This window comes from Gigantopelta aegis, chromosome 3, assembly GCF_016097555.1.
Source record: "Gigantopelta aegis isolate Gae_Host chromosome 3, Gae_host_genome, whole genome shotgun sequence".
Lineage (NCBI taxonomy): Eukaryota > Metazoa > Mollusca > Gastropoda > Neomphalida > Peltospiridae > Gigantopelta > Gigantopelta aegis.
Genome location: NC_054701.1, coordinates 7,772,641 through 7,792,814, shown reverse-complemented (window position 1 = coordinate 7,792,814; position 20,174 = coordinate 7,772,641). Strand labels below are relative to the sequence as shown.

The following is a 20,174-nucleotide window of genomic DNA, read 5'->3' as shown; positions in this document are numbered from 1 at the left end:
ACTTTTTAACGATTGTAATTACATATCGAATATATGTTTCTGCATAAAATATTAGTGGCTGTATATTAAACGTGTTTCTGTCCGTTCTAATATTTGTACAAAGTTAAATTTCATTTTATTTCCTAAAATACTTTTTTTCGTACGTACGAAATTATTTGAAGACAAGATCCAGTTTGGGCTTCTTACAAATATTAAGACGACCAGAAAGACATTGAATATATAGACTGATATTCTAAACAAGAAAATATATTTAATATGTAAGTTTAATCGAAGAAATATTTTATTAGTCGGAAACATCTTACAATGCAACAAACTCAGGAATGTCCCTTTAACCTTTTTACTAATTGCTATTTTCAAAATTCTGTCCATTTTCAACACTACCCCGTCCCTCCCTCCCCCCCACACACATCCCGAGTCAGGCCACCGATCTTATCGGAGGTCTGACTCGGGATGGGCGTGTTCGAAACCCTAGTGGTATATGGGCACGTTAAACTAGTTATCATCATCTGACTGTAATGAGAGTGTATTTATGTCCAAATGTCCGTCTAGCTCTCTTACAGTCCACCCCAGGTAGGACATACACATCTTTGATTATACAAGTCGCTTGGCACTGGTTGGTACGGGAAAATACCAAAGAATGGATGCACCCAGGAAGTTCGACCCAAGCAATTCAGTCGAGTGATTTACCCACTGAGCTAAATCTTGCCTCATTGGTAGTCGAAGACGCTAGCCAGTAAATCGCCGGCTATCAAATGCCATGCTAATTGATGCAGTAGGTTCGAATCCTGCCAATTGACACTGTATTTTTCAGGGGTGGGGATTCTCCTGGGATCAGCTGTTTTTCCCTCATGGGACATTGCGTTTCCTCGCATTTTAACCGTCCTTTCCTCCAAAATGTGTCAGATGGCACAGATTTTACCAAGGTTTTCAAGAATTCCCGGGACTCCTCTAGATTTCCTCTTTTTTACAGTTCAGCAATTCCTACCCCTGGTTTTTAAATATTACATCCGAAGCAAGGAGCATTTTTCTGATTTATTTTATTGTTTATGTGTTGACTGAAATGGTTTCATTTCTAGAGGATCGGTTACTGCCAGTTCTGGACTATGAAGAAACCGACGCTTTCATTTTATTTATTTATTTGTGTGTTTTTCAACAGAAAGATGAAATAATTATATACAAACATGTAACATATTTCTTATTCAAAACACTTTTCTTTTTGTTTCTATATAATGCGGAACTGAACTTGTTCTAGGACGTCTGTTGAATTCTTAAATATGTTCTGAATATCAGAATTAATGTTTGCGATATTCTTGACACGTGTTGCATTGCTTTCCATTGCAAGCACAGTGTCCCATAGAGAGTACATCATGGCCGTGTTAGGTAGATGGAAGAAAACAAAGTCATGGTATTTGCCACTTTTTAACGCTTTTGAAATCACCCAAGCTGTAGGCTTGAGAACGTAAGCCCTGTTGTACTTTTGTCGCGCGACGTTCAGTTTGTGCGCAAGCAAACCTGTGACGTAATAATCATCTATCCAAAAGAAAGGAGTATTCAGAGATACCTCATACAATCTCTGCGTCACGTCAGCAATCATCAAATAAGCCGACCCGGAACAGTATGCCAAATAGTGGTCTGATAAGAAATCTTCTTTAGCCATGTACCATTTAGAAAGTTTGTCGCGTTTCACTGATGCATTTACATACTGATTACATAGAATTTGTCTGGTACTTTCGTAGGGTAATCCAAAATTTGACAGTATATATCTCATAAGTACATAAAAATTAACAAAAATATCATCGTCTGTTTTTAAAACATACACAGCTTGTCTACAGAACGTGGACACCCACTTCAATCCAGCGATCGCCTTGTAGGTCAAGTTATAATAACTGTCGACGAAATCCTCCTGGACTATGTCGCCATGGATACCTGACTCTATCCTCAACGACGCCATCACCCCTATGTCTGCGACCTGTCCCATTATAAACACCACGAGGATTGTCTTGTTCAAATATTTCCACTTTCCCCATGTCTGTCTGATCACGGCTCGTTTCTCGAACCTATCCGGTGTACTATGAACGTATGTTATAATGAAGATATCTTTTCTGGCGCAAAATGTCTCGGGATTCAGAAGATAACGAAACGGATGGGGATTTACAAACACGGGACCGTTTAGACGTGCATCTGCCTGTGTTGTTCCGGTAGGTGTCAGGGTTGTCGTCCTAGGCGACAGTCTAGATCTTTCGCCTCTTATAGCCGACAGTCTAGATCTTTCGCCTCTTATAGCCGACATCATGACGCCATTAGCTGTTATGGTTCCCTCTGCACGGAACTGCATTAGCAAACCAACGAATACGAGAACTAACGTTATGACAATTCCGTATTTATACATTCTGCGAATCCTAGGTAAAATCATCTTCCGAGAAGAAAACTGAAATAATTTCTTCCCAACACTTTTAGAGAGAGAACCCGACGTCATGGTCACCTGCAATTAAACGAATACTGTGATTTATTTTGTGACGTAAAATAATTTTCTGAACTAAATGAATGAATGTTTAACGACACCCCAAAAGATAACGGCTATATCAAACATATGGTATCTTTTGACAAGTTGTCTAAGAGGAAACCCGTTACATTTTTCTCTTAGCAGCAAGATTTGTTTTTGTATGCACATTCTCATAGGCAGGGCAGCATATACCATGACCGTTGATACATACTAGTCGTGGGGCCCTGATTGGGACGGGTAAAATAAATAAATCAGAAAACAGTCTGAGAATGGGTCCACTGAGGTGGTTCGATCAGGTGAACGTTCTACCGATTGAGTTAAATCCCGCCACAGAAAGTGAATGAATGGAAGTTTATTTTGGTTAACGACACCAAAAGAAAGGCGTATTCAGAGATACCTCATTCAATCTCTGCGTCACGTCAGGTATCGTCATATAAGCCGAACCGGAACAATATGTCAAATAGTGATAGGATAAGATAAAATTTGATTTATTAATAATCGGCTATTGGACTGTATAATAATATTTTCATATACTTACTTTTCTAACACCCAATAGCCGATGTGTATTTTTGTGCTGGGGTGTCGTTAAACATTCATTCATCGGCAATTGGATCAAACATATGGTCATTTGGATACAGTCAGAGGAAAGCCTCTACATGTTTTCATTAGTAGCTAGGGATCTTTTACATGCATCATCCAACAGACAGGATGGTACACACCAACACCTTTGATATATAAGTCGTGGTGCACTGGCTGGAACGAGAAATAGCCCAGTGGGCCCACCATCGGGGATCGATCCTAGACCGACTGCACATTGTGCATGCGCTTTACCACTGGGCTATGTCCCACCCCTGAATGAAGGCATGTTTTAACGGCACCGCGGCACAAAACAGGCAATTGAGTGTCGGGCAGAGAGGTATATGAACGAGTCAAAATCGATAAAAACACTTAGTGGTGAAAACAAACAGTGTGGTTAGACCATATTAAAGGGACATTCCTGAGTTTGCTGCATTGTAAGATGTTTCCGGCTAATAAAATAGTTCTACGATTAAACTTCCATATTAAATATATTTTCTTGTTTAGAATATCAGTGTCTGTTTATTTAATGTGTTTATGGTAGTCTTAATATTTGTAAAAAGCCCAAACTGGATTTTGTCTCCGTACGTACGAAAAAATATATTTTAGGAAATGAAATATTAGAAAGAAAGAAAGAAATGTTTTATTTAACGACGCACTCAACACATTTTATTTACGGTTATATGGCGTTAGACATATGGTTAAGGACCACACAGATTTGGAGAGGAAACCCGCTGTCGTTACATAGGCTACTCTTTTACGACAGGCAGCAAGGGATCTTTTATTTGAGCTTCCCACAGGCAGGATAGCACAAACCATGGCCTTTGTTAAACCAGTTATGGATCACTGGTCGGTGCAAGTGGTATACACCTACCCATTGAGCCTTGCGGAGCACTCACTCAGGGTTTGGAGTCGGTATCTGAATTAAAAATCCCATGCCTCGACTGGGATCCGAACCCAGTACCTACCAGCCTATAGACCGATGGCCTGCCACGACGCCACCGAGGCCGATAAAATATTAGAACGACCAGAAACACATTTAATATACAGCCACTAATATATTATGCAGAAAAATATATCCGATATGTAATTACAGTCGTTAAAAAGTGTCTGTTAGTCGATAACATCTTAAAAATTGCAGGAAACTCAGGAATGTCCCTTTAACAATATATATAGAGCTGTGGTAAATATAAAATAACAATCTTCCACCTATCAGCACAATGACAGAACATTTTAAAACGGAACATATCTGTAAAAGTATAAGAGACATGGGTGAATGCGTGCTGAATTAGGCACTATAAAAACCCACGAGAATGTTGCCCCCCCCCCCCCCCCCCCCCCCAACTCACAGAGACAGACTTTGAACTATTGTCCCAACCAAATTGTTAACAACTACAAAAAATGACTCTCCTACCTTTAATTGCCGTTAGATTTCCTCCAAAGTTTGTCCAGACAGAAATCTTGAAAAAACCAATTACAATGACACAGATTCCATTTGTACGATTAAACTTACATATTAAATATATTTTCTTGTTTAGAATATCAGTGTCTGTATATGCAATGTGTTTCTGGTCGTCTTAATATTTGTAAGAATCCCAAACTGGATTTTGTCTTGAATTTCCGTACGAACAAATATTTTAGGAAATAAAATAAAATTTAACCTACTACAAATATTAGATCTATCAGAAACACGTTTAATATGCAGCCACTAATATTGTATGCAGAAAAATATATTTGCTATGTAATTACAATCGTTAAAAAGTCCATGTTAGTCGATAACATCTTAAAAACTGCAGCAAACTCGGGAATGTCCCTTTAAATAAAGGATAGTATATGAATATTATGAATGCACATGGACCATTATTTACTGTCAAACAAGCCGGTCCCCGTAAGAGTATTAGTCCTCTTATTGGCAGTGCAGGAAGGTGAAATAGTCTTGTGTCGTGTTCGCATTTGTCACATATACTTGACGTATTAATTTATTCTGAAGGCCCCTGCGAGTGCTGTAACCTCGCCGTGGTGCAGGAGTGTAACATTCTCTTTGAGAATGGCCAATACAGCACAAATTGAAATGTTGAGTAAAAGTCAGTATCTATCTGTGGTATTTGTATTTTTGTACAGTTCTTTACATTGTTTTTATTTAAATCTTGAATTTTTATATTGATGTTGATCATCACCTTATTTGTTTGCATTACCATAGTTTGAAACACAATAGCCGATGTATTTTTCGTGCTGGGGTGTCGTTAAACATTCATTCGTTCATTATTCTGAAGGGGGCGGGATGTAGCCCGGTGGTAAAGCGTTCGCTTGATCCCCGTCGGTGGACCCATTGGGCTGTTTCTCGTTCCAGCCAGTGCTCCACAATTGGTGTATCAGGCCGTGGTATGCACTATCCTGTCTGTGGGATGGTGCTTAGTGCATATAAAAGATCCCTTGCTGCTAATCGAAAAGAATAGCCCATGAAATGCCGACAGCGGGTTTCCTCTCAATATCTGTTTTCCTTAACTATATGCCTGACGCCATATAACCGTAAATAAAATGTGTTGAGTGCGTCGTTAAACCAAACATTTCTTTCTTTCTTTTCTTTTTATTCTGAAGGGTCCCCCACCTCAGGGTGTACACTGCACACTGGCGGTTCACATTTTGGTGAAGTGTAATCGTCGTTGGCCAACGAGGAATGATATAGTTGGGAGACAAAATGTGATGGAATCGTATTAGCTTAAGGCTATAGGACAATGGGGGACAAGATCTATTTTCCCACAGCTAACCTTAACCCCGAGGGAACATAGCGCTGACCCCTACAATGGTATGCAGGCACAGCGGATGCAAGTAAACAGGGGGTGGGGGCTGACTGAGCTCGAAGGCGCAAAGCAAATGTCTAAGGAGTTCAGGGATATGCTAGATGTCCTGAAATGCATTTTCCTGCCATGCAGACCAGGGACTAGTATACCATTCCAAGATGATATTCACCTGTGTGTGTTGAGTGCGTCTAGTTAGCCCCTATTTTTTAAGACACTGTTAAGTTTTCAGGCTTTTTATTTTTATTTTTTGTCTTAAGGTCACTTTCATCTCTGATTTTAATATTTGAAAACACAAAAACTAATCAGATTTAGATTTTTTTTTAATTTTCATTATTATTCATACTTACCTAGTGCTAGCACAACAAACATGCTATTCAGCCTGAGTCATACCTTCACACTGCAGAATTCTCTCCCTTGCCGGATATGCGTAGTGTTATCCTTGCACGGCCTACCTGTAACCTCATTCTCGGTTCCAAGTCCACCCAAACCCACCAAGGGAAGTCCTCCCTATGGTGGGTGGGAGGTATAGTTTGGTGTGCTAGCACTACGTAAGTATGAATAATAATGAAAATTAGAAACAAATTTTCTAATAGTCTTAGTCAACTTACTGTGCTAGCACAACAAATATGCTATAACGGACGTGAAATGACACCGTTAGAGCACTTGAATTCAACATTAAAGGGAAGAGGTAAGAAAAGGGAAGACTTACCCGTAACCAAAAAATTCCTTATAAGTAATGGCATGGAGATAGGACGAACCACGACATACGGGAACAAAAGCACGACATACGGGAACAAAAGGAGTCAAAGAGATTTTTGGGAAACAAAAGGGGCTTCCCAAAAGAACTTAACTCATCCCAAAGAAAAGGGGGGGGGGGGGGGGAGACATCTCTCCAGGGAGAGGTAACGGTAATCAACACAGCAAAGACCCATCCTTTGTAAACGGGTGTGGTCTTAAACATGTCCAATACAGACACGGCGTGTTGAGCCGCAGTGACTGTCTGGATCATGTGCGTACCGTCAGGTCCAACCGCCATATCTCGGAAATAAAAACGGTCAAAAGTGGGCCGCCCTTTCCAGAGCTACACATTCATGACCTTTATAATATCTAAAGATTCATGAAAGTTTATGGACGCAGAAATGGCTCCGATTTCATGTCTTTTAACGGAGAAATTCCGTAACATATGATTATCCGCCATCTCATATGCTAACTTGATAGCATCACCCATCCATCGAGACAAAGCATATTTGTTGACGTCGCCGGGCCAAGTGGTATAAGAAATATACAATCTCTTTTTACCCCGCCGGCGGTTCTTCGTACGATCCAAATAGTAATTCAATGCCCGCACCGGGGAAAGAAGGCTACCAGAGTTGTCAGATGGAAGCGTACGAGATAAACTGTGAATGATCATAGGAAAAGTCTTTCTCCGGAGTCTGGCTTTTAGCAACAAAGATAGAGTCGGTACATAAACTGAAAAATCCGTAAGTTGTAATTAACCAAGTCATACAAAAAAGCATTTAAGTCACTGATCCAACGACAAGCCTCCAGTGAGACCAGAAACAGTCTTCCACGTAAAAACGCGAACACTAGCAAACTTCAACAGCTTATAAGGCGCACCCTTAAGAGTGCGTCCCCGGCCAATGGGTACCTGCGCGATCCCCGACCTCTATCAAGCAAAATCGAAAGGTCGACGGTGCAAACTGCGAGGAGACCTCCGTTGCTACCGAAGTCACCGGACCCTCTGGGTAAATGTACGGAAACAGTCCAACAATTCATTAAGGGACATTACCATGTTGGGGAGCCAATGGAGCGTGCAGCCATGAACTTACTTGGGTCATAACCAAAGTCAAGAAGAGGCGATCGGTGCATACCTGTAATAGTTGACTCTTTCACCAGGTGGACCGAAGCAATAGTCATCCCTTATCAAGAAGTCAATACCGTTGCCAAAGCCTTTGTGAATAATTTTGTTTGTAGGTTTGGTTCTCCTTTACAGTTACATACAGATCAAGGAACACACTTTGAATCGCAACTTTTTAAAGATGTGTGTAAGCTCTGGGGAATTCGCAAGACTCGCACCACTGGGATGAGACCCCAATCCATTGACAATATAGAACGTTTTAGCAAAACGCTTGGTGCTATGCTGGCAATGTATTGTGAGAAAGACCAGAGATCCAGCGACTATTTACCACAAGTCATGCTGGCTTACAGAGCGTCATCACATTCTACCACAGGCAAGAGTCCAAACAAAATGTTTGTCTTTTTTAAGAAGAGAAGTCTTTCTCCCTATGCATGCCATGATTGGACAACCTGAAGATATGAGTTGTCAATACTTACCTTTTGAAAGTTAGTCCATGACCATGGAAGAAAATGTCTGAAAAAGAATGCAGCCTGTCAGAAGAAAATGTATGATACTAAGGCTAAAATTAGATCATTGAAAGAAAGGCGAGCTGTTTGGCTACATAATCCTGTGAGAAAGCCAGGTGTTTGTCAAAAGCTCACATCAGGCTGGAAGGGACCTTACCTCGTTATCAAGAACATAGATGATCTTATATACCTTGTCAAGACTGCCAAAACTTTCAACATAGACCGCCTGTTACCTTATAGAGGATGCAGTTTTCCAATGTGGATTATAAAGCAACAGTTGGTCAGAAAGAAGTTTATAAATCAAGACATTTTCATGACTATTGTTCATATTTTTGTTGTTGTTGTTAAGTACTAGTTTGTTGAAGTTCAGGTTTCCCAGTCTCTAGTGGAACCTATAGCAGAGTCTAGGATTTGAAAGAAGCAACGCAGTGGATACAGATTACTTTATTACAGATACCTTAATTTATAAAACTATAATTGTGATTGGGATATCTGCTTTGATGTAAACCTGCAATGACACCGACGATGATAGAACTACATAATTGATAACTGCTGGTGGATCAGATGAAGTAAATATTTGAAGATCAGGATGGTACACGTGGTATCTGCAGATAGTTCTTTGAACATCTTGTGAATGACTGAATGAAGAATGGAACGTCTTTAATGAAAAGAGAGAGAGAGAGATGAGTTGTAGATCGAGCGAGAGTTAGGAAGCCTCCGAAGATGTTTTCAACAATGAATGAATGAATGTTTAACGACACCCCAGCACAAAAATACACATCGGCTATTGGGTGTCACAAATGGTAAGTATATGAAAATATTATTTATATATATTTATGTAAAACCACAGTGTAAGGAGATGTGGGTGAAAAGTATAATACAACACATAAAATCAAGGTAAGTATATTTTAAAACTTTGTATAGAAGTCAGTGTTTTAAAAACTACAATTAATTCTGGATGGAATTTAAGATTCCAAATAATTTCTGTTGCCAAAATATATCATTTCTTATCGGCTTGAAATGATCACACTCCACCAAAATGTGGCGCAGTCAGTGTACACTGACACTGTTGGGGAGGGTCCTTCAACATGACCAGGACTGATCACCCTAGGGTCTTCTGAACCGAAGGTTTTTCTCTTTTCTTCACTATTGAGTTGTACAGACGAAAATCCACAGTAGTCAGTAGTAGGTGACTGAGTATTTAATATTAATAGCTATAGATTCCAAACCTGAGTGTGTGTGTGTGTGTGTGTAGTTATCCCTCTTTGCCAGCATTGGGTTACAGTAGATAAGCGGTGCTATAGTAAAAATGAAAATTCACTTGTCTTTGAAACAAATTTGATGGAGATAATACAGGTTTCATAAACATGTGTTAAGAAACAGACTTTCTGATATCTGGAAATACCTATATTGAAATACGGGGAGTAGAAAAAGTTGCAGATGGTGTAGAACAAGATCTTTACTTGCAGTAAAATGGTGTTCTAGAGTTTCATGCGGAAATCTCTAGTGACAAAGTTCAGGCTCTGATCATCAATGTTTCAAGATAAGTACATTTCCAGAGATCACGACAGTCTAGTTCAAGTGACCTATATTTCTTTAAAGAATTATAGATGTCTGCTAGAGAAAGTATTCTTTAATCATGTTTACCGAGTTCCATTAACCACGATGTTTGATGCCTGATAAATTATAAATAACATTTCTCAGGAAGATCACATTTTATCATTAAAGTGACCCAATTCACAAAATAGGAATTGAAAAACCACCATACAATGATTCATAGAAAAATGAGAATCCTGTGTTTTATGCCAAGAAAACACATTTTTTAACAGGGTAGCAGAGTGGACGAGACATTGTGAAGCGTGACATGAACTTAGGCTGCATGAACTGCGTGTGGAATTTTGTGGGGAGCTCAATGCAGTGTGGCTTTCGTTTAATCCAGAAATATACGTGAGAGTCATGAATCCACCATCATGGTCCGAAGAACTTTCATTAAAAATAAAGAAAATGGCTTTACAGTGGACATCACATACAATAAACGCGATACCAACTGAAGATGGTTTGATGGAATGCTTGGAGAAGATAGGGCATCCAAATGCCTCACTGTCCACGTCTATATCATTCCAGCATGATGAAGACGCAGTTTCAATCAATGCAGAATTGATTGTTAGTGAAACCAAGATGTCAGAACCTACCCAATCTACATATGATCTAGAGAATGCATCATTAAAGCCATCGGAGGCATTGCAGTTGGTATGCCTCGCTCAGAAGAGACACGGCAGAAGCAACCTTCACAACCCCTGGTAATAAGACAATTTATAAAACGAGGCTATCCCATTGACCGATAGAGAAATCAGCTCAATTGCAAGGAAGATGCGGGTGATGGATACAATTCCTGATTGTCGTCAGCCTACTGGGGATGACCATCTTCTTCAAGGAAAAAATTTTAAGGTGCGGTCAAAGACGGTGGCGACTCTACTTTCCATAGATACCAATCACGTGAGTCATACGCCGCTGGAAACAGAAAGAAAGAAGTGTTTTATTTAACGACGCACCCAACACATTTTATTTACGGTTATATGGCGTCAGACATATGGTTAAGGACCACACAGATTTTTTTAGAGGAAACCCGCTGTCGCCACATAGGCTACTCTTTTACGACAGGCAGCAAGGGATCTTAAATTTGCACTTCCCACAGGCAGGATAGCACAAACCATGGCCTTTGTTGAACCAGTTATGGATCACTGGTCGGTGCAAGTGGTTTACACCTACCCATTGAGCCTTGCGGAGCACTCACTCAGGGTTTGGAGTCGGTATCTGGATTTAAAATTCCATGCCTCGACTGGGATCCGAACCCAGTACCTACCAGCCTGTAGACCGATGGCCTGCCACGACGCCAACGAGGCCGGTCCCGCTGGAAACAGAGACATCCTTCCATGCAGCGCAAGAGGTTAAGTCCTTCTCCCGCAACACACTGAGTAGGAATGTACATGATATGGCAACACAACAGCAGACGACTCCCAAACAACCAAACGAACAATCGTTAACAAATCAAGATGCAACTATGACAACACCTTGCGAAAGACGTAAACGGATACTGGTCAAACGATGCATGCCACTGGTACCACCTGCTCGTCGAGGATGGGGACAAAGTAAATTAGTATGCAAGTAGGCAATGTCCTCCTACTATGGCCGCCCTCTGGATGGTAACAAAGCGTCTTCTACAGTGGGAGTTTGCTGCAATGACCCTAAAGCAGTCTCTTCAAGACAGGATCCCAGTGATAGACTGGCAATATCTCCAGGATAAATGAAATATGCTAGTCCTTCCTGGTAGCCCCTCAACAGGCCAGAAGGGATCAATGTCGAAATCAAGGCTATACAATTATATAACCCTTTCAGGAATTGCTCTAGGAAAAACAACATCCAAAGAAGAAGAAGAATCTTTTATAAATCAGATGCAAGAAGCAATGTGTTACAGAAGTACTGATACTGACATAGTCATGATGGCGACTGAAGCTGCTAGAATACCATTACCGACTGGAAGCATCACCAACAGAAGAATGAAAATTGGGTCTGTGAAAGACAATATCAACGAAGTTACCAAAGTAATAATTCTCTTTTCTTTGGGACTACGTAATTGGTGAGTTTTTTTAAATTTTAGATGGTAGTCTACTTAATCAAGAGTTTCCCAGAATTATTTATAATAATAAAGCAGGATGCTGATAATGACAATTACCATTTTAGGGGTGGCAGGTTATTCCACAATACCTTGTGATGTTAATAAAACTGGCACGTATTTTATTGTATGCATGGACAAAACATGATACATTTATTTCGACACTTTGACAATCGTGGTTTATTTTGTATTGATAATATATACTTATTGCTGGCTTACTGGGATGGTATTATTACAGAACATTACGGTGCATCCGTAAAAATCAGGTACGTTTGTTTCTTCAGTTAGAAGACTTAATTCTTGACGTGACGCGTTAATATTAGGTAACCACCGGCTCGCCAGAGGGCGTATACAAAATGGCTGCGTCCGTTATATACAATAGCCGTCACATTTAACCGTTTTATTATTTAAATATAATATTATACTTGTTGATATTAAGCAATAATGTGCATTATATATCGTTCAATATGCATACCAGTCCAAAAGCCTTGTTCGACCATTCGTTTAAAGAAGTGCATGAAGTGGCGCGGCAATTTTTAACAATGAATGAATGAATATTTAACGACATCCCTGCACGAAAAATACATCGGCTTTTGGGTGTCAAACTATGGTTAATTTAAATTTTTAACAAAGTCCTGAATAAACCGCCTACTATCCTGCTAGCCGTAAGCCCTCGTAGTTGTATCTCCGTTTTGGGAGTCGTCCATTTCGCCAGTCGTTATCTTTTTTGGATCAGGTAGGATTCCATCTATAGAACTTTGGTGTAATTTGACAGGCGAGAAAGTACCATATCCAGTCGTGCCAATGTCTCCTCTTGGGCCAAAAAGTAAGACAGCATCCATGAATACTATCAGGGTCTAGACGTTTTGATCTCCAAATATGTTGTCTATTAAATGCATTAAAGTTGCTGCTGCCCCAGTGACACCAAAGGGCAATCTGGCATACCCCCCCCCCCCCCCCCTTTTCAGGCAAAACTATACCTTTTCTTCTGAAATGTACACAAATAACCGTAGCCTCTTTCGCCCTCCTACTTTAAAAATCGTTCCTACGGGGCTGGAATGTATAGTATGTGTCGTGAATAGGACAATGTCCCATGGAATCCTATAAAAACACATACATGCCATAATTTCAATGATTGTTTTGTGTCGTACACGTGCATATTTTTCTCTGTAACAAAATAAATAAATGGTAGATAAATTAATCAATAACTGTTTGCTATAAAAATGCACACGTTTGATTTTGGCACTATTTTATTGTGTCAGTGATGTTATAAAGTACTCTTGCAGGTTTCAGGTATTGGGAATTTCCCTTTTATATACTAGCTCAGTTGGTAGATCATTGGAATCTGATATCAGTTCTCATTCGATTCTCAGTTGCAAGATCATTTGGCTCCCACATGGAGAGTCCTGGCTCGATTCTTCTTAGTGGAGATTGACATGTTTATTACACTATATAGACACACACACACACACACACATATTATTTTCTTGGTGTCGATAATTTAGACACGCTCACAAACAATTTACATGCATATTCATACATATGTTTTATATTTCAGATGAACAAGCTACTGGTAAATCGCTTGATATTGGTGATTTTCTGACGAAAACACTAATCACAGACGAAGAGAAATATCAGCTGCTAACCAAACACGTAACACCTGATAAAAACAGTCTTTCCAATAGAAAAGAAACATGGACAAAATCGTACATTCCAACTATCGTGGCTCAAGAGGTATCCTGGTGTGGTATATTCTGATGTTGCTCAAGGTGGTATGTGCATTTATTGTTCACTGTTTGGTCAAACCAAGTATCAAAATCTGCTTGTCACACGACCATACACAAGTAACTACAATAAAGCCTCTACAGTTCTAGGCAGTCACTTTGACGGAAAGACTGGCCGCGGTGACCAATACCACAAGCAGTCCTTTGAGGCAGCAATGGAGTTCAAGAAAGTCACGTCTGGCATTCAGGTATCAGTGCACGAGCAACTGAACAAGGCTCTCCAAGAACGAGTACTAGAAAACAGAAAAAAAGTTAGTCCATCGTGAAAACAGTGCTGTTTTGTGGAAAGCAAAATATCCCACTTAGAGGACACCGGGATGATGGCAGGCATTTGAATGAGGTTGGCCACAATTCAGGCAATTTTCAAGCACTCCTCGAGTTTCGTGTTGATGCAGACGACACCATTCTTGGGAAGCACTTTTCCACTTCTTCATCACATTGCAATTACAGATCAAAAACGATACAAAATGAATTAATCACTCTGTGTGTTAACTACATACGTGAACGTATATTATCCGACGTGAGAGATGCTGGATTTTATTCAATATCTGCAGACACACTCAACACATTTTTATTTACGGTTATATGGCGTCAGACATATGGTTAAGGACCACACAGATTTTGAGAGGAAAAGTTTGTTTTATTTAACGACGCCACTAGAGCACATTGATTTTTAATCTTATCATCGGCTATTGGACGTCAAACATATGGTCATTCTGACACTGTTTTTAAAGGAAACCCGCTGTCGCCACATAGGCTACTCTTCTTTACGACAGGCAGCAAGGGATCTTTTATTTGCGCTTCCCACAGGCAGGATAGCACAAACCATGGCCTTTGTTGAACCAGTTATGGATCACTGGTCGGTGCAAGTGGTTTACACCTACCCATTGAGCCTTGCGGAGCACTCACTCAGGGTTTGGAGTCGGTATCTGGATTAAAAATCCCATGCCTCGACTGGGATCCGAACCCAGTACCTACCAGCCTGTAGACCGATGGCCTGCCATGACGCCACCGAGGCCGGTCGATTTTGAGAGGAAACCCGCTGTCGCCACTACATGGGCTACTCTTCCGATTAGCAGCAAGGGATCTTTTATTTGCGCTTCCCACAGCCAGGATAGCACAAACCATGGCCTTTGTTGAACCAGTTATGGATCACTGGTCGGTGCAAGTGGTTTACACCTACCCATTGAGCCTTGCGGAGCACTCACTCAGGGTTTGGAGTCGGTATCTCGATTAAAAATCCCATGCCTCGACTGGGATCCGAACCCAGTACCTACCAGCCTGTAGACCGATGGCCTGCCACGACGCCGGTCTATCTACAGACGAAGCAACAGATCTGGCCAATCATGAGCAGCTAACGTTGGTCTTGCGTTTCTGTGACAAAAACGATGACATTCGTGAACAATTTATGGAATTTGTACAGTGCCATTCAACTACTGGTGAGGCATTAGCTGAAATACTTGTAGGCAAAATTAACAACGATTGGAAACTATCATTGTCACAATGCCGAGGGCAAACATACGATGGTGCTAGGAATATGGCTGGATCTCAGAAAGGGACAGCAGCGAGAATCATGGAACAAAACCCAAAAGCCATTTACACACACTGTGCAAATCATCGCCTGAATCTTGCTGTTGTTAAAGCAATGTCAGTTCAAGAAGCACGAAACATGATGGATACTGCAGACAGACTCGTGCGCTATTACAAGTTTTCTCCAAAACGTCAACACAATTTGGAGAAGTGGATCGACAACATCGGTGCAAACGAGATAGCAAGGAAGAAGTTAAAAGAATTATGCAGGACCCGATGGGTGACTCGCCACGATGCATTTAATGTCTTCACAGAGTCTGGAATCTGACAATTCCAGTAATCGATCAGCTGTTAATGGGCCTGCACGACCGGTTTGGTGCTCCCCAGCTATTAATCACAAATGCATTACATCGTGTTCCCGCTGTAATCAAGGTTTGACCAAATGCCGAAGTAATTGATAATGTTAACGCGTTTGCTGCCGAATATACACACGACCTCCCTAGCCCACAGAATTTGGATGCAGAACTTCACTGCTGGCTGGCTCGTTGGGAATCGGAAGCAGACAGTGTTGTTCCCCAAAATGCAGCGGCGTCCCTTAAATCTGCAGATAGAGCATTTCCCCCCAACATCCACACTTGTTTAAAATTGGTCTGTATGTGAGAGAACAATCAGTGCCCTTCGTCGCCTTGAGACATACATGCGAAGCACAATGACAGAGGATTGCATAAATGAGCTTGCTATGATGCACATCCATTATGGTTGTGAGGTGGACATTGATGAAATCATTAATCAGTTTGCTCGGCTACATCCCCGCCGCATGCAGCTCATAGACATCCTCCAGTGAAATTTGGCAGTCATTCTCCCATTCGTGAGTGATAAACCTGCTTATTTTCGAAGCAGCAAGGGATCTTTTATATGCACATTCCCAAAGACAGAAACGCACATACCACAGCCTTTATTAAACAAGTAGTGGGACCCTGGTCAGTGTAAATGGTTACACCTACCAATTGAGCCTTGTGGAGCACTCGCTTATGTAGAGCATCATTCCCTGGATTAAAAATCGGTTGCACCTACTCAATGAGCCTGGCGGAGCACTCACTCTGGGTTGGGAGTCAGAAAGTGAAATCCACGAGCGGGATTCGAACACTGTTCCTACCAGACTGTAGTCTGCGTCGTATACACCACGGAGGCCGGTAGTTGCATCAAGCAGTACAGTGATTTATATATGGCGAGCGTAGTGACGTATGCTACCCAACTCGACACACTAGAGTTAATAATACATTAAAGCCGCACACCCTAGTTCCATCCAGCGAAAATAAATTATAATTTGGTTAATCTACAAACCTGTAACACACTTAGATCACGTTTTTATCAAATGGAGTGAAAAAGCAGGTTTTATATCGATATAATTACAAAGTTTCCGAATTTATACGATTTACTGTATTCTGATTGGCTGACGTCACTAAAAAACCAAGCGTTATCCTTCGATAAACCTCATAAAAATACGTCATCACGGAAGACCAAGATCGATTGGAACTATTTTTAGCTGGATGGGCGAGAATCCCAATGACCCAGTTCGGTGATCGTTTTAAAAATAGAACAAGGAAGTGACCTTTTTTCTCGATTAAAAAAATAAGGTAAACTGGATGAGATATTCATGTTATAAAAAGAAAAAAATTACAATATTTTTTTTATCAGAAAGTTTGTAATTATTTGTTTTTATTTTGTAAAAAAAAAAACCCAAACCATTAAGTCTGCTGTTGTCGTCTGACAAAACAATGGATAGGCAAGAGCCCTTGTCATACGGAAATTTTTCTATAAATAAATCACCATTTCAACCAGAAAGCAATACAATGGACATCGATCCGGAAATGGATGTAATTATTGCACAAATGAAAACTGAAGATTTAGAAGAAACCGGTAAGAAAAAAAGAAAAAAATCTTTTTTCATTATAAAAATTAACCACCCCTCCATCACCCATTCCTAATAGTATTTAAAAGACCTAGTGAAAATTATAATTATGTTTTGTTTTCCTTTAAAAAACAAAAGATCGATTTTCACATATATTTGTAGGTACAGAATTCCCTAAAAAATGACAACCGATGAACTGAAAAATTTAGAAAGCCATGGACAAAGTGAATCCACAAAAAGAAATACAAGATGGGGTGTGAAGCTTTTTTAAGGTACTAAGATAAAATAAACAAATGTAAAGCATTAGTCAGTATAATAATAATAATAAATTGGGGACGCAATACATTAAAAACCCAAGCAAATAAACAAAAGACAAACAAACAAAAAAACCAAACAAAAAACTAATAAAATATTGTGAGTACCAGTTTAGTCCTGAGTTTAATTTTTTTTTAAAGCATGGTGCATTGAAAGTGGAAGGCCTATTTTAGATTTGTCTGCCGTTGTTTCGACAAGACTAGCTGGTTATCTCAAGCAGTTTTATGCCGAGGCAACGCCACAGCATGTAGAAGAACGAAAGAAAAGTTTGCCAGAAAAACAAGCAATGGAGTATCACAAAAATTCGTTGAAATGTATCCGCGCTGCTTTAAACCGAAGACTGAGGGACCTGAATAGAGATATTGACATTGTCAAAGATAAACAATTTAAAAATGCAAATTACCTATTAGATTCAAAATTAAAATTTATGGTAAAGTCTGGAGCGTCCCGCCCAACAATGCACAAAATATAATCCAGTCAGGGGATTTGACCAAAATAAATTCTTACCTCACTGCTGATGATGATGCCGAAATTCTAATGTACAAAGTGTGGTATACTTTGGCAATACATTTTGTAACGCGGGGTATTGAGTTCCATCACCAATTAAATGTGCAGTCACTTGAATTTTGCGTTGACGATTCAAACAGAGAATATGTAAAATTGTCCCACGAAACACAACAAAAAAACGTCCAGGGTGGGTTACAAAACTGCGAAGCATTTTCTGATAAAAGAATTTATGCCTCTGCGGATAAAAATTGCCCTATTGCTGCTATAAGAAAATTTTTGAGCCACCTTCATCCAGAATCCACAGCACTGTTCAATAGGCCCCAAAAATCCATTGTAAACGATATCTGGTATACCACCAAACCAATCAGTAAAACAATGTTTTCAAATTTCATGCCAAAGCTGTCAAAACGATGCAATTGCAGTGCAATATACACAGGGCATTGTCTTAGGGCAACTGCCATTCAAATGCTAAGCGATGCTGGAATAGAACTTCGACACATAATGATAATGTCCGGCCATAAAAACGAAGCAAGTGTCCGCAGTTACAGTAGAGAATTCTCGTCGGAACAAAAACGACACATTAGCGACACGCTTGCACAAAACGCACATGGTGCTAATTTGACATTATGTAAATGTGAAGAAATTCCCGCCGCATTGGGCCGTGCGCCAGATGAAATTCCTTCTGTAACTATTGAAAACACACAATCGAATAGCACATCCATGTCAGCACAATTCTCTTCCTTATCACACGGCTTCTTGTCCAACAGCACTTTCAATAACTGTCAAATTTCAATAAACATGCATTAGAAATAACCGCACAACACCAACAGTCACTACACGTAAACAAAAGTTAATATCAAGGTCACTTTGCGATAGAAAAACACAAGACAAATCTGCACATGAAATTGTTTAATTTTTTAAAAAGAAGTTATACGTTGTTGTAATATTTCGTTTCCTATTTCCTTTCATGTTCAATTAAATTAAGGACTATATAAGAATTGTTTTCTTAATTATTCATTTATTATGAAAGAAAAGAGCGCCGATTGGTACTGTCGTACAATATAGAGCTAAATTTGTACGTGTTTAAGTGAAAAAATAGTTCTAATTAATAAATGATTTATTACTTTCAGTTTTGACTTGATGATAAAATTACGAAAGAACAGTTGTATTGTGAATATATATATATATAAGTTAAAATAAAGATATATACACTGGTTTTGTTGATTCAATACTTATTTTTATTTTTAGACGGACAATTACCAATAGTATGTATACATGTATTCCTACGCTTATTTACAGAAAATGGTTGACGGTAAGAACGAAAGAAATTATTTTTGAGTGTTTTAAGGTACACTTCTTGTACAGTTTGTAATTATAAGAATTGTTTCTAATTTTTTTAGGAATTTATCGATGTATAAAACTCACAAATGTAGTATAAAATCGCTTCGCTACGCTACGCGATTTTATACCATTTGTGACTTTTATACATCGATAAATTCCTAAAAAATTAGAAACAATTCTTATAAATACCATGGGAATCCCCATGTCCCAATTGCTTGAAATAATTTTGAAAGTTTGTATTCTGATGTCACCGGTAGATGTCGCTCGAAGCACAACAATGCCTACGTCACGACAAATTTCACAGACTTGGGGTGCGTTCTTTTCACCTCTCCTGGACATGTTCTAACTGTTCTGTCCTGGTTGTATCCCCTCTCCAGATATCGTAGGACGTAGCAAAATTATTGGTTTTAAGAGTTTGTAACGTTTTGTATTGAGATACTTACTTGTCTGAACTTTATTGTTACTGAAAATGTTCACGAACTGTGAAGAAAAATCTCACAAATGAACAACAACAAATCGGATGTTGATTGCGCGACCCGTGCACGAGAAAACAAACCGAACCAAAATGATAACGGTCACGTGGTATACCAACGTCTGTGACATTGAAATGAAATATCCCGTCTAAAAATAGATTAGACCTTGTCTGCTCAACGTTTTTTTCTCAAACGTGCGTCCGTTTTTCAGAAATACGAAAAATGCATTTTGTGGTATTACAAACACCAGGATTACCAAAAAAAAACCCCACTTCAGGTGAATGGAAATGTATATTCTAAATAATAAACGGTAAGTAAAGTGCAATTTTATTTGTGAAAAAAAGGGTTTAATAGCGAAAAACAACGCCGTAATGGTTAACAACTAGCCGTAACTA

At 39.6% G+C, this 20,174-nt stretch overlaps 1 protein-coding gene across 1 annotated transcript in view; it reads right to left on the bottom strand.

The window, feature by feature from the left end:
* Positions 1 to 1,119: 1,119 nt before the first annotated feature.
* The window catches only part of LOC121367458 (beta-1,3-galactosyltransferase 1-like), a 30,445-nt gene continuing 11,390 nt past the window's right edge, over positions 1,120 to 20,174 (bottom strand). Inside the window, exon 2 of the mRNA XM_041491638.1 lies at positions 1,120 to 2,482. Coding sequence (XP_041347572.1) covers positions 1,223 to 2,476 — 1,254 coding nt within the window. The 5' untranslated portion in view covers positions 2,477 to 2,482 and the 3' untranslated portion in view covers positions 1,120 to 1,222. The remainder of the gene's footprint in view (positions 2,483 to 20,174) is intronic.